This window comes from Mirounga angustirostris, unplaced genomic scaffold (genome assembly GCF_029215605.1).
Source record: "Mirounga angustirostris isolate CCGP_5_RB_7025 unplaced genomic scaffold, mMirAng1.0.hap1 SCAF_6, whole genome shotgun sequence".
Lineage (NCBI taxonomy): Eukaryota > Metazoa > Chordata > Mammalia > Carnivora > Phocidae > Mirounga > Mirounga angustirostris.
Window position 1 is genome coordinate 110,199,050 of NW_026991714.1, and position 15,688 is coordinate 110,214,737.

General features: G+C 38.8%; 1 protein-coding gene across 4 annotated transcripts in view; it reads left to right on the plus strand.

Annotated features, from left to right (window-relative positions):
- Positions 1–15,688, plus strand: part of NRG3 (neuregulin 3) — a 1,020,119-nt gene that overhangs the window by 987,579 nt on the left and 16,852 nt on the right. For all 4 annotated transcript variants that reach the window (XM_045878223.1, XM_045878224.1, XM_045878225.1 and 1 more), the window contains exon 6: positions 5,496–5,622. In XM_045878223.1, the coding sequence (XP_045734179.1) occupies positions 5,496–5,622 (127 nt within the window). The remainder of the gene's footprint in view (positions 1–5,495; positions 5,623–15,688) is intronic.

A 15,688-nucleotide genomic window follows, 5' to 3' on the forward strand; every position in this document is an offset into this window, starting at 1 on the left:
AAGAACAGCAATTATGATTTTAAAAAATAATGGAAACTCGGGTATGAATCCATAATTAGTAACTATTATTTTTTAATGAACTATTTCAGAATAGGTTTAGATTTTCAGAATTACTGTGAAAATAGTACAGATCCCACATAACCCAGACCCAGTTTCCCCTAATACTAGTGTCTTATATTAGTATGTTGCATTTGTCACAATGAATGAATGAAATAATATTCAGACTGAAGTTCATACTTCCAGATATCCTTAGCTTTTACCTAATGCACTTTGTTCCAGGCCCCCATCTAGGATACCACATCATATTTAATTGTCACGTCTCCTAGGCAACTCTTGGCTGTGACAGTTATTAGTGTTCATTTTTGAGAACCCTTTGTCAGGGACACTGAGCTTATCCCCCATTCCTCACAACAATTGGAATTGTTCATTATTGCTGCACTTTTCAAATAATAACAGAAGTTAATTTTAAAATATTAATTTGTCAAAGCCACACAGATGGGGTCTTTGAATTTCCCCAGTCCTAGTTGAAATTGCATGCTCCAAACCACTCTACCACATTGGCTCCCACGGTCCTCCTGCTAGATGGTGGAAGGTGAAACTATTTAGGGTGAATAATCAGGATTATCATGCCCTGGTGCCGCCCATAATGCTTGGCGTCCTCTAGGGAGCTTACGTGATATATGGTCAGGATTTTACATGCCTCACTCAACACCTGCATTCAAATCACCGGGGTGCCACTTGCTTTTTGTGTATTATTAGGCAAATTGCATCCAGTCCTTCAGCCTCGGTTTCTTTTTTGGTAAAATATGGCCGAAAATAATACTTACCTTATAGAATTTGTCAGGGATTAATGGGATAGCATTCTATAGAGCATAGCATGGTGTTCCAAAGAGTAAATAATGAAGGCTTGCTATGGTTAACGCCTACGGTTTTCCACACTGCAACTGAGAGGCTGGGTAACTACAGAGTGAAGAGCATACAGAGTGAAGCGCATGCACCGGAGCACGAGAGGGGTAATCACAAGCCACAGGGCGTTCAAAGGGTCTCCCTGCAAGTGCTGTGCACAGGAAAGAAGTTGTGTATTTAACAATAAGCAAATTACCATCAAGTGGTGGTTAATCACTTATTTTTAGAGTATAATTTGTAGTTGTACCACATGTAAGGGAAAGACTGATTATGACAATCACAAGAACAGAGAGCAGCTGGATGACTCGAGGACCTCCATCTTCAGGGCTGTCAATCTCTCCCTCTCCAGGCAGCACGTGGGCTCTGAGACGAACACCTCCTCCTGGGGCTATTATTTTTTAATGAACTATTTCAGCATAGGTTTAGATTTTCAGAATTACTGTGAAAATAGTACAGCTAGATCCCACATAACCCAGACCCAGTTTCCCCTCATACTAACGTCACCTTAGTGAGGTGTGGGGGTTTAATGTAAACACTGTGCAACATCATTCATTCTGGGGGACTTCCAGAACTGAGCCAGGGGAGGAACACTAATCAGGATGTTGTCTTTCTGCCTGCCCAGCTGGGACACATTTTTATTAAAAATTAAATAAATAAGAAAATGTGAGAATAATAAAGTAATACTAAAAATTGAAGGCTATTCCGACTGGAATTACATTTCTCATTAGAGACCTAGAGTGTATTTCCTTCTAGCACAGTTTCCAGGCAGGGTCTTCCTTTATTTTTCTTTGCCGGAGAGGAGTGCTACACCTCACACCAAGCATCTAATCTATATAGCTGAAAGCAGTGTAAATTTTTATATCACACTGGCACATGTGTCTTTCCACTCATTCCTGGAATTCTAATTCCCATCCCCAGATCTCAGGGATAATAGCATAGGCAGACTCTACCTTAATCTGTCCTTACTTTCACACATACCATAAGGTTGTTAATATGTGTATCATTTGTTTGACTTCATCTTGGAAGTGCCAAGTCTTCTAGGGTTCTAGGAACTCTCCATCATTGGTTTTTAAATAAATGCACTCAAACCAGCATTCTGTATGCTGGGATATACAGTTTCTAGCCAGAGAGTCAGGAGTTACCCAAAAGCTCATATTCCCTTGGATCATTTATATTTTAGTTCCAATAATTCCTCAGATCTACCACTCTGGTCCTTTGTCCATTGTCTTGTGACCCTTGGTATGGCATTACTTAACCACATGGAATATTATAGCAAATTGTTAGATGAAAGTTTGAAGGTAGATAACATGATGAGGTAGAAGTGATCAACACCTTCTTGGATTTAGAGGATTTTCTGAGTTAACTGAACCTCCACAACTCTAAAGGACACAATGAAAGAAATTATCTTCTCATCACTTCCAATAAGCTCATATATTCCCATAAGTGGTTAATGGAACTATTAGTTGAGCTATTCAGATCTGGCTGATGGGGCTCACGTGGCAACTATAAATTCTTCTAGGTTTCTTTTTACTTTCAACTCATATGGGTAAGAAGTGTGAGGCTGCCTGTAGGAGTCCTTAGTAGACTTGGGAAGTGCAAGACACAATTCAACTCTAAAAAACGGAATTGGGATAGGAGAGGAGATGTTCCAGGAGGTAGAAGCTAGGACAAATAATGATCACGACTGGGAAAAACAGAAGGAAAAAGGAAAAATGGTGCTCCCAGTAAAAACCAGCCCTGACTATAGGTATCACACTCGGAAGTCAAAGATTTTAGCCCAAGGAAAGCCTGTTAAAGACAGGCAGTGAGTGCTCTGATATGCAGCTTTGATTCTCTTGAGCAGTGAATATCTTAGCCCTCCAGTTGCTAAAACAAATATGATCCAAAGAGCCTCCCTTAATAAAAATCCTGCATGCTGTCTCCCTCTCAGTGCCTGCTTCCCCAGGAACCCATCCCACAACATTACCAGTAATGCCAACCAGTGTACTTGTGATGCCTGATATTCCACAACTTACATACCATTTCTTTCTTTTTTTTTTTTTTTAAAGATTTTATTTATTTGTTTGACAGAGAGAGACACAGCGAGAGAGGGAACACAAGCAGGGGGAGTGGGAGAGGGAGAAGCAGGCTCCCCGCAGAGCAGGGAGCCTGATGCGGGACTCTATCCCAGGACCCTGGGATCATGACCTGAGCTGAAGGCAGATGTTTAACCAACTGAGACACCCAGGTGCCCATACATGCCATTTCTTTCTGATGAACTGGACCAGAGAAACTTAAATCTCAATGAACTATAAAATGTTAACACTGACATTGTTAGGCTAGTAGGGTTCTAGTGTACAATGCCCGTATCTTGTCTTTCCCAGAGCATCGACTCCTGTGAGAGAGCTAATGGTATTTTAATCAGACACCTCTCCTGTCCTGGTTCCCATCTGCTGGGTGAGGGAGGAAAGAGCAAAAATATGTGTGTTTGGGACAGGGTAGGGATGATACCTTTCTGGTTCAGAAAGGAAAGCCTGTTTATCCTGGAATATTAGTGAGTTGGGACTTCAGTGAGAAGCCAGTAAAGCAAAGCAAATTATATAAGGACTTAGGAAACTGCAGTCACGCGTTTTTATGAGGAAAATTCTTTCAGAAGTCGGCATTTCCCGGACACTGAATTACAGAATTACTGAACAGATAGTTAATGTTTCTACTATTTAATCCTTCAGAGAGTAACTGGGTCTTCACTCTGTGCCAAGTCCCCTTTACTGCCTCATGATAATTTACTTGGGCAGAACCTCCTGATCTCCTGTTTCCTTCATCAGTGAATCCCTGATGGGATTTTGTGGCTATAATGTGCTTCATAAGATGCTGATATGATAGATTTATTTTTAACAATAGGCTACAGGTTAGCTCTTAGGAAATAGATATATTATTACAACTGTATTAAAGCAACTAAAGGTACTGGAGATAAAAGCCCCCCAAAACAATTGAAAAGATAAAAAATTTTTAAACAAACAGAGCTACATCACTGCTATTATAAATTCAAAAGAGTTAATGATGCTCAGAACTTCCAAATCTGGTAGCAAACACTGTCACTTGCTTGTGAGAGATGCAATTAATACCATCCTTTCTTTTATCTTTGAGCCAATGTTCTAATTTCTCTGTAGGATCTGCCCATACAACTAAGCTTGCTAAACGATGAGAAGGGGAACAGATCAACACCTTACAGGTGTTCTCATATTCGGTTTCTACAGTACCCATGGAAGTTAGCTTTTACAACACCATGCACAAATGAGGAAACTGAGCCTCAGAGAAGTTTAGGAAAACAGTCATTTCAATTTAGGAAATCAAAATAGAAGTGGTGGGTGGCAGTTTTGGGATTCAAATCCCAGTCCCTCTGATACCCAAGTCCATTCTCAGGAAAAGTTCTCTGCAGGAAACCGTGCACATATTCCACCGAAGGCTCTATCTTTGACAGGGATCTTAGGAAGAGTTAAAAGTTCGGGGTGGGCAGGATGATTCTGCAATGTGTGTGTGTGTGTGTGTGTGTGTGTGTTTATGGGCACTGAGTCTTCTGCTGATATATAATTACTGTAAAGCCCTTGGAAGAGAGCAGCTAATAAGGGAGTAGTTTGTTGCATCCTTCTGGTGTAGCCACTGTATGACTTAAGCAACAGTCACCCACATATACAGACAAAAGTACTTTACTCAGAGTCTGAAACTCGAGAATAGTCTCAGTCTTTCCACTGAGAAGCTGTGGAAATATGGGCAAGGGGTTTGACAGTCCCAAGTGGTGGTTGAGAGTACAGAGTATGCAGCCAGATGGGCTGGGTTCAAATTCAGCTCCACCACTTACTAGCAATGTGACTCTGGAAAAATTATTTAACTTCTCTGTGCCTCAGTTTCCTCATATATTAAATGAGTATAGGTTAATGCCTCATCACACAGAATTATCGTGAAGAATAAGTGAGTTGATACATCGAAAACGCTTAAAATGATGCTTGGCACATAGCAGATGTTCTTTCAAGACTTAACTATATTTTTATTATTATTTACAAAGTAGAAATAAAAATCTTTACATTCAGGTCTAATGGTAACAATAAATGAGCTATTTCTAAATTGTAGAAGAGAAAATATACTCATGGTATATATGCAGGCTATGCGATCAAACTACACATGTTTGGAAATGTAAATGTAACAAATAGAGATGTAACTTTGTACTATGTTATATGTGGCTGCTAGGTACAAGCTTCACATTTTTCCACTGGTTACTGCAGAGCATTTCTAATTCTTTACCTCTGAGCACTAAGGGTTAGGGACCTCTTGCATCTCTGGGGGCCAGGATGATGTGTTATGCTTCTGTCTGCCCTTGGCACACCACTGGGTGTGAATCCCAGGATGTTGATAGATAAAACCAGCTTCTCTCCAAATTAGAACTTATCAAATGGGGTTGGTAGGTTGAAAATGAAGGAAGGATGTTCTTTGTTAACTGAGTTTTCCAGCTTTCACAAATGACAAATAGAGATGTTGGGAACGAATGAACCCCCAAAATATGAATAGAACAAACTGATGTAACTATTTATGTGTTTGTTTATTTAAACCTGCAGGAAACAAGCTAAACAAATTCAAGAGCAGCTGAAAGAAACACAAAATGGTAAAAACTATAGCCTCAAAGCATCCAGCACAATGGCAAAGTCAGAGAACTTGGTGAAAAATCATGTCCAGCTGCAAAATGTAAGTTTCCTGTCTATACCTCTGTTCCTCCAACCCACCTCAGTGCTTCCAGTTCAGAGGGGATGGGAGCTTGGGATCAGACTTGTATATTTTTTTCAGTACTTTGTAGATTTTTCCTTAAATCATCTTGCAGTTCGGTGTGTAGGCATGTGCACATGTACAAGTTGAAACAGAGAAAAATTAAATCTCAGCTTTTGATTACAATCTGCAATATAAATTAATCTCTAGAAGAAAAAAAGAGCTTCATTTGTTTGTTCCATAATGACTTATTACATTCTAACTACATGTTGGAAATTGTGCTGGGGCCCAGGGATACAATGTTCTCTACCTTATGGGAACTTAAATGTGGTAAGAGATACGGACACCAGAACCAGAGGGGGTATGTGGCCTGAGATGGTTGACATTCCAATAGATTGGTGAGGAAACCAAAGGGAGCTGGATGGGTGACATGTTCATCAGCTAGTCAAAGAGACTAGGAAAAACAGAAAAAAAAGAGCCATGGAATGTGTACTATATTCAAGGAACTCCAAGGTAAGTAAGGGGTGTGAGAGATGTCAAAGGTAAGAGAGGTGGGAAGGGAGAGTTGTATTCTCAGAGTCAGTATGTCCTAATACCAAACCTTAAATAGATAGCAGAACTTGAAATACGAGCTCTTTGAATCCTACATTCTTTCTACAGTTGTTTTAATCATTTCTGAGATACATTACAAAACACTAATTAAAGACAAGCAAATATCATCTAAGACACACTGAAATATTCCTCTCAAGGTAACAATTCTTTGCCCCCATATAAGATTGCACTTCCAGATTCTGAGACACAAAAGGAAGGAACAAAGGCTGTGGTATAAACCTAGTATTTGAGTATAATAGACAATCACCCAGGACATATTCATGCCCCTCCCAATGCATAAATCACTGGGAATTTATACATCATTTGTGATTCTAAAAAATCTACCCAGAAAGTAACCATTTGCTATGCATAACAGATGTACTTAGATGTTTAGTGTGGAATTCATAAATCAGAATTGCTTCCCAGCAAAGTTTTGTTAAACTTGTAATCATAGTTATGTGGGGACTGTTCTTTTCTGTAACAGAAGGGATGGTTTTGCTAATGATTTCTGAGTATTATCTTGCCACCTCACCACACAAATGCAGTGATGGAGGGTTTCAATTCCTTAGCAACTGGACCTGCTGAAGAGAAACAAAGCCAGTCACTAGTTAAGATAGTAAGGACAGATTTTAATCAGTAATGTATTTTTGCATTATGGAAGAAGCTGCAGCACAAACTGAACTCAACTTCAACTTGTACAGAGGTGACTGGTTGTTTTAAAGGGAGAATGAGGGAATAGAGAGAGGAATCAGTGGGGGCTTGACAGAGTCAGGGAAGTAAAAAATCAGAGTTGGTCAGTGTGCTAGTCAGCTGACAACTAATGGAGTTTAGAATTCTGTTACTTCCACAGAGACAGGGAGACAGAGGTCCTATCCTTCCTTATTACATTTCAAATATTTGGCTTTCAGGTCCTTGAGAAAGAAACTCCTGAGTTGTTGGAGATACATATTCATCTCAAAATGACAAAGGGCAGCTTACATTTATAAGCCTTGTTCAAGTAAATGCTCCAAGAAAGGCAGGTCAGGGGCCTTTCCTCCTCCAGCATTGGCTAGAACAAACAGTAAATTCTTTTGGAGACTTTGGAGTTTTTGTTTTTGTTTTGTTTTTCAGGCAGGTGTTTTAAGGAAGGTTAGGGTCATTCTAGGGGTGAAGCCTTGAGCTATTAGAGGCTATTAAAAAACAGAGAAAGGGACTATATTAGAGTTTACTCAAGTCTTTTAACGTGGGGATGAGTGAATGAAGTCATTTGTGCTGGGAATCTGCAATTCTTAGAGGCCAAAGTTAAGGCCCAGTAGAAAAGAGGGCTCAGAGGAGGCTGTCTAGAGTTTGGTTGGGAAGAGTCTGGGTCAGTCCCTATGCGTTTTACAGGGTTGCAGCCAAAACACACATATAGTTTTGTATCCTTCATTTTCACCAAACAGATGATCAATAGCATTTTCTGTCTGCTTTACGCTCTCCACAAACTCATTTGAGAGATAGCATAATTGTCCACAAGGTGGCCACTTCACAATGTCCTCATCCTTCTCTTCTTGTAGACATTCCTGTTCTTTCCTATTGTTTACTATTAAAGGACTATGAAAATAAACTCCTCATTCATATGCATCCCCACCCCTCATTTGATTGGAATGATTAGAATTAGAATAACAAGAAATTACAAAGTGTATGGGGTTGCAACATTTGAAAGACTTTGGGGCACATTGGATTTTCTTTTCTTTTTCTTTCCCTCTCCTCCCCTCTCGGCCCACCCATACCCACATTTTGTATGTTAGCCAGGGAAGCAGAGGGTGGGCTCAACTAGATCATTCCCACAGGGCCCAAGATAAGATGTGGGAAAGTGTCTTTATATTTCTCCCATTTAGGATAAAGAGAATATATATAGGACATTTTTTTTCCTCTGGCTTGGGGTGTGGTCAGCTAGGACAATACATTTCAAGGGATCATCAGTTTTAGGCTGAGCTGGGAGTTGAGGCAGAGAATAGATAGGAAAGGAAGGCTTGTAAGGACCCTGGAGAAGGAGAGTGAGGTGCATCGAGGAGACACATGCATGCTGGCCATAACAGCCTACACTTCGCCTGCTTGGGCCCAAGGGAGGTCCCTTTAACCAGACTAGACTGGAATAAATAAGTTGCTCTCCCACAGGCACATATCAGTTTCAGTGCTAGAAAGCAATGTGGGTCACTACTAGGTTTGTTATACCTTTGTCATCATTTCTTTTGCTAATTTAATAGGAGAACATGGTATTTTTTAAATTTACATTTAACTATTTGACTGTGTAGTACAATCTTAGTCCATATATTTCTAGTCAAATGTTCAGTCTGGTGAGTTATGTCCTGCTGATACTCTTGCTCCTATTTTTGTTATAAGAATCAAATAACAATTGGACTGTAGTTTTTCATGTAGTGTATTATGGGAGAAAATAGTAATGGAGAATATATATCAATAATACATTGGAAAGGAAAAGAAAGTTTTAAGAGCATTTGCTCTCCTTCCATTTTATGCTGAAGATATGCAAGGAGAAGTATAGAGGACATCTATGTAGCTGGAAGCCAGGTAGCACTGGTCTGAGGGCAAGCAGTAATCTGATGTGTGGCTCAGATTTTTTGCATGAATATTGAAAAAAGCAAGGGTATTGAAGAAAATTCAGTAAAGCAGTTTTTCTTTGTAGGTCTATTTTTTCTTTCTTCTTCTGGCAAGATCTTTGAGGAAATACCAACGTCAATGTTAAAAGCAAACAATGATAAATGAAATCGTGATCATCATAATAGCAAATATCATGGACTGAGTACATATACAGAATCATGCTAAATGATATAAATACATCGCCTCGTTTCGTCCTAACAGCAACGACTTAATTTACACCCCCTATGTGCACAAGAGGGAAATGGGACTCAAAAAAATTTTATCGCTGCCAGCCTGCCTGTGAGTAGCAGAAAGGCAAACTCACAACTTTACAACTCAGCGGTTCAACCGGGGGCAGTGTTGTCCCAGAGAACTTTTGGCAAAGTCTGGAGAGACTTTGGGTGTTACAGCTTGAGAGACATCTATGAGCAGAGGGCAGAAGTGCTGATACATATTCCACAATGTACAGGATAGCCCTCCCCCCGCAACAGAAAATTATCCTCCCCAAATATCAAGAGTGGGGAGGAAATCCAGAGTCCAAGCTCAAGTTGCATAGTGCATCCAGTAGGAAATTCTGAATGCCCAGCATAGGAGTGCTATCATTGTTTCTACTACACAAAGGGTGATGGGTTATCCACAAACACTCTAATCCTTGGGAGGGAAAATTTCCTGCTGGGACACCATATCAGGCAAATCTGTCTTTATTTTATCTTGAAGCCCAGGTTAACTACTTGAAATTCTTTGCAAATTGCAGTGTTTAACAAATGAATTGTCTGCATCTGGCATTCCCTTAAGTTCGTTAAACATTCATGGGGAAGGGTTTCACTTTACAGTCATTTAACAAGATGTGAAACACCTAGTCCTCAGTGAAGCAACATGATACGCTGGAAACACTTGACTCAGAGGCTGCAGAACTAGACCTGGCAGTGCGGTAGAAGCATCGAGCGCCTTATCGTCATTAACAGATGAAGCATTTGTGACTCAGAGATGAACTGACCTCATTGACTGTGTCCTGCGTGAGAGAGGGCTAGAGCTAGCATTATAACTTCCAGCCTGAGCGACACTTCTCAGCCTGATTCAGGGATCAGAAAGTCCTTAAAAGAGAGATGATCACACTACATCAAAAACTGATGATGTAATGTATCGTGATTAACATAACAATAAAAAATTTTTTAAAAAGAGAGATGATCCCTTCTCTCTTAAAATCAAGAGAAAATATACCTAAGTGAAAAGTAAGGGAATAAAATTATGTATGCCTTCCCACGCTTTTTTCAAGAACCCTCTCAGGAAAGATAGGTTTAGGGGAGTAACATTCAATGAGAAAGTATTGGAAGATAATATTTGCATGCATTAGGAGAGTCATAAGAATTTAGTGCCTAACACAGCCTTGATGATTGGTAGAGAGAGGCATCCATTTATTCTGTAATACTTATTAAACACTTCTCTATGCTGGGCACTGTATGAAGATCTTACAAACAGAAGAGATGGATCCTGACATGGGGGAGCTCACAGGCTCGTGGTAGAAACAAGTATGTAAGCATATACAGCACTTGTTCTCTAATGTAGATACATGAAGTCACAGAGCTATCAGAGAATGGAAAAGGACATCTGTGATTGTCTGGGGGAATACTGAATCCTGCCCAAAGTAGGTGACATACGAACTGAGTCTTGGGAGTGAGCTGAAGTTCTGTCAGATAGTTGTAAGAGGGTTGGTCAGAAGAGGTAATTGGTAACGTCTTTATAGCATGAATCAACGTTAACTTTGAATAGTTCTGGTTTAAAACTTGATCTCTTGTTGTATATATCAAATTCTAACTTGTTGATTCAATATAGATTCATACATTCATCTATTCAAATATATATTAAATATTTAGTAAGGACCAGGCGCTGCATTAAGGACCAGGGATATAATGATGACCCAAAATGATGGTGTCCTTACTTTCAAGGAGCTTACTGATTACTGTAGGTGAGAGATATTAACCAAAAAATCCCACAACGAATCTGCCAAGGCCTCCAGTCAACAGTGAGTGAACAGTCCTGTTAGAGCTTATAGAAGGCAGGTCTGGGAGCTGACCCGACAATATAAGAATAGCAAAGAGCTCCCTCAGAAGAGGGAATGATGGCATGTGCTCAGTCTCCCTGGCTGAAAGGGGCACATGGTTGAGGTGAGAAGGTGGGTCATAGGGGGTAGGAGTGAGGAGCAGTGGTTGCTATAGCCCGTGCATAGAAAGTGTATCTTGCTTCCACGGAAATGGGTTGAAGTTTGACTGCAGTTGGTATCATTCTTCCTGCGTGGGATATGGTGCAAAATTTCCTAACAGCAACAGTGGTCAAATTGTTTTTAATTACTTGCATCAGAAATCACGCTTTAAAATATACCATAATCACTCATTTTCACCATGCTCTGGGCTCCTAAGTCAGACTTCCAGTAAAGAACATTTTGACACAGACAGAGAGGAGTTGGGAGCAATGCAGAGAGAGAGATAAACATTTAAAACCCTTTAAAAATATCCTCCTTCCTGCCGTTATTGCCTGGGGTTCCAGACCAGGTGATTATCAGCTCTGTCATCATTGCTTTCCAACACAGACACGCTTTCATTTACCCTTCTGACTCCTGCTGCGAGCATCGGGCAGGCCTGGAAACGTCTGCGCTCCACTTCCAACATGAGCCTGCTTCATTTGACAGGTCTATTGATTTTGGTGCGCCATCAACAGTGTGTCAGGAGCAAGGCAGGTGACGGTGCAAACAACAGCAGAGGTCCGCAGCACCCAGGAGCCCCCACAAGGCGAGCTTTCGGGAAAGCCAGTTGGGATGAGTGCTTCGCCAAGAGATAACAGTACTGACCAGGGCCTCTGTGGGTGTTTAAAAGGAAATCAATTCAGCTCATGTTGGAAGGACCAGTGAATGGACCGTGTCATCTCCTTATTAGGTATTAAAGTGACATTTTGAACGTTATACCGAATGAGGTTTTAACAAAACAGGTACACACACAAAAAGTCAAGATCTGTATGAGTGCAAGGAAAGAACATGAAGTCACCTACCATACTTTGTAACAGTGTACAGCAATGTTAATGGAAAGGGCCAGACGGGCAGCTTCACTGGAGATATTATCTCATGGATAAAATTATGCAGACCATAACTCCTCCCAGGGATGGAAGTGTATAAATTTTGGAAGGAATCCTAAGAAATGATTTCAGCATAGAGCATAAAAATTTATTAAATCGTGGTCAGTTACGCTGCCTTTAAGGAGGTTTGTTGCAGACTGTTTGCTGAGTGGATTCTACACCTTGAGGGCCTATAGCTGAAAATAAAGACTGAATTCTACCTTTAGTTTCTAAATTTCTCTTTTCCTCCTCCTCCCGGACCCTCCTCCTCCTCATCCTTGTCCTCTCTCTTCTCATTCTTTTTTTCCTTCTTCTTCTTCTTCTTCTTCTTCTTCTTCTTCTGCTTCTGCTTCTGCTTCTGCTTCTGCTTCTGTTTCTGTTTCTGCTTCTGCTTCTGCTTCTTTTGCTTCTTTTTTGGGGGTATGTATCTTTTGCTTTTTTTAAACTTTTTATTTTTTACACTTGATCTTAGCCAAAAGGCTGAGAAGCGATAACTTTTTTATTTTTTAAAGTAGACTTTATTTTTTAAGGCAGTTTTAGATGTACAGAAAAGTTGCAAAAATAGTACAGTGAGTTCCCATATACACTCTACTCAGTTTTTCCTATTAGCCTCATATATTAACATGGTACATTTGTTAAAATTAATGAACCCATAGTGATGCCTTGTTACTAACTCAAATCCAGAGTTTATTCAGGTCTCCTCAGTTTTTACCTAATTGTTTCTGTTCCAGGATTCCACCCAGGATACCACATAACATTTGGTTGTCATATGTCCTCTTGGCTGTGACAGTTTGTCAGATTTTCCTTGTTTTAGTGGCTCTGACAGTTTTTAGGAGTAGTGGTCAAGTATTGTGTAGGATGCTGCTCTACTGGAATTAGTTTGATGTTTTTCTTGTGATTAGATTGGGGGTAATGGAGTGTGGGGAGAAAGACAACAGAGATAAAGTGCCAAATCATCACTCATCAAAAGTGCACATTATCAATATGATTTAACACTGTTGATGATTACTTTATCACCTGAGGTAGTAATTGCTAGGAGTCTCCCCTGTGATCTTACTCTTCCCTTCCTTTCTATAGAGTTCTCTTTGGAAGGAAGTGACTCTGTGTAGCCCACACTTAAGGAGTGGGAGTTATGCTCCCCCTTTGTAAAGGCAGAGTATCTACATGTTATTTGGAATGCTACTGCAAAGAGTTTATCTCTTGTTCCTCATTTATTTTTTAAGTCCATCATTTATCTAAGAGTATGAATTCATGGATACTTATTTTATACTTTAAGTTATAATTCAATAAATATTTTTTCTTATTTTATATCAACTTCTTTCAGCTGTGGCCATTGGTAGCTCTTTCAGTTGGTTCCTGTGTCATTTTGACATACTTCATCAGTTCAGTATAGATTTTCTGGAGGTTTTTGTTGAGTATGTCCTTGATTCTAAGCCCTCTCAGCAGACAGATCAAAGATATATCTATCAGCCAGATAGTGTTTATGAGCAGTACTTTTCCTTTAGTCTACAGATTCCACTCATTTCAAAGTTACTTAGGACAGCATGCCCCTGATCCCCACCTCCCACTAATGTTCTTTCATATATTTATAATACAGTCATTTTCCCTTAGCAAAGTTTGTATTCCTTCCTAGAATCTCCAGATCTCCTAAATGACATTTATTTTGTTAATAGGGAGGTTGCTTTAATAGATACAGGGTGATTAAACTTAACCTATTTCCTCTTGCATGAACTTTGATGACACGTGTCTTTCAAGAAATTGGTCCATTTCAACTAAGATACCAAATTTGAGAGCATACAGTTATTCATAGTGTTCCTTTATTAACCTTTTTCTGTCCATGGGAGTAGTAGTGATGGCTTCTTTCACTTCTGTTATTGATAATCTTTTCTCTTTTTTTTTTTCCCCTGGGTTAGTTAACCAGAGATTTATTAATGTTATTGATCATTTCAAAGCATCAGCTTTGCTTGTGTTGATTTTCTCTATTCTTTTCCTATTTTCAATTTTATTTATTTATTTATTTTTTAAAGAATTTATTTATTTATTTGACAGAGAGAGACACAGCAAGAGAGGGAACACAAGCAAGGTGGGGAGTGGGAGAGGGAGAAGCAGGCTTCCCGCCAAGCAGGGAGCCCAGTGTGGGGTTCAATCCCAGGACCCTAGGATCATGACCTGAGCCGAAGGCAGACGCTTAACCGAGCCACCCAGACACCCCTGTTTTCAATTTTATTAATTCTCTTTTATTATTTCTCTCCTGCTTGTTTCAGGTTTAAATTACTCTTCTTTTTCTAGTTTCCTAAGGTAGAAATTCAGATGACTGATTTTAGATATTTCTTCTTTTTAAATATAAAAATTTAATGTTGTAAATTTATCTCTAATCACTGCTTTGATTACCTAACACAAATTTTGATAAGTTGTATTTTCATTATCATTTAGTTAAAAATATTTTAAAGTTTCTCTTGTGACTTTTCTTTGAGCTTTCTGTTATTTACAAGTATGTTGTTTACTCTCCAAAGAGTTTTGGATTTTCCATTTATCTTTTCCTTATTGATTTCTAGCAATATGGTCTGAGAATATACTATTTATGATTTCTGTCTCTTAAAAATTTCTTTAGATGGGGCAACTGGCTGGCTCAGTCAGTAGAGCATGAGACTTGATCTCAGGGTTGTGAGTTTGAGCCCCACGCTGGGTGTAAAGATTACTTAAAAAATAAAAAAATCTTTTAAAAAAATTTCTTAAGATGTATTTTATAACCAGGAATGTGATTTATCTTGATGAATGTTCCATGAGCTCAAAAAAAAAAGTGTAGACTGCCACTTTAGAAGTATTTTATAAGTATCAATTAGATGCAGTTGATTGAAAGTGCTATGTGGATCAACTGTATCCTCAATGATTTCCTGACTGCTGAATCTGTCAATTACTAATAGACAGGTGTTGAACACTCCAAGTATAATAGTTGATTTGTCTATTTCTCCTTGAGGTTCTATCAGTTGTTGCCTTATGAATTTTGATGCTCTGTTGCTAGGTGTACAAATGTTAAGAACTGTTTTATCTTCTTGGAGGATTAGCCCTTTATCATTAGGTAAATGATACTTTTTACATCATTCTTTGTCCCTAAAACTTTTCCTTGTTCTGAAGTCTGCTTTGTCTGAAATTATTATATCTACTCCAGCTTTCTTTTAGCATGATATATTTTTACCTCCTCTCTTACTTTTATTCTATCTCTGTCTTTATATAAGTGGGTTTCTTATAGACAACATATAGTTCGGTTTTTTTCTCACACATGCTGATAATCTGTTTTTTAATTAGTGTATTTAGACCATTCATATTTAAAGTGATTAATGATATAGTTCAATTAATATCTTCCATATTTATAACCATTTTCAGTTCTTTTCACCTGTTCTTTGTTTCTTTTGTTCTTTTCTATTTCTTCCTTCTCTGGTTTTAATTATTTAGTGTGATTCCATTTTTTCTCCTCTTTTAACATATCAATTATACTTCTTTTTATAATTTTTTAGTGGTTACTCAAGATTTTATAATATATATTTACAACTAATCTAAGTCTACTTTCAAATATCTGGTTAGTCCAGGTATTTTATAATTGAGTATTCACAATTCCTTTCTCCTGTTCTTTATAAAATTGCTGCCAATTATTAATTTGTGTATACAGTATATCCACAATACCCAATTATTTTGAACAAACACTTTTTTTCAACTTGATCTATTAATAATAAGA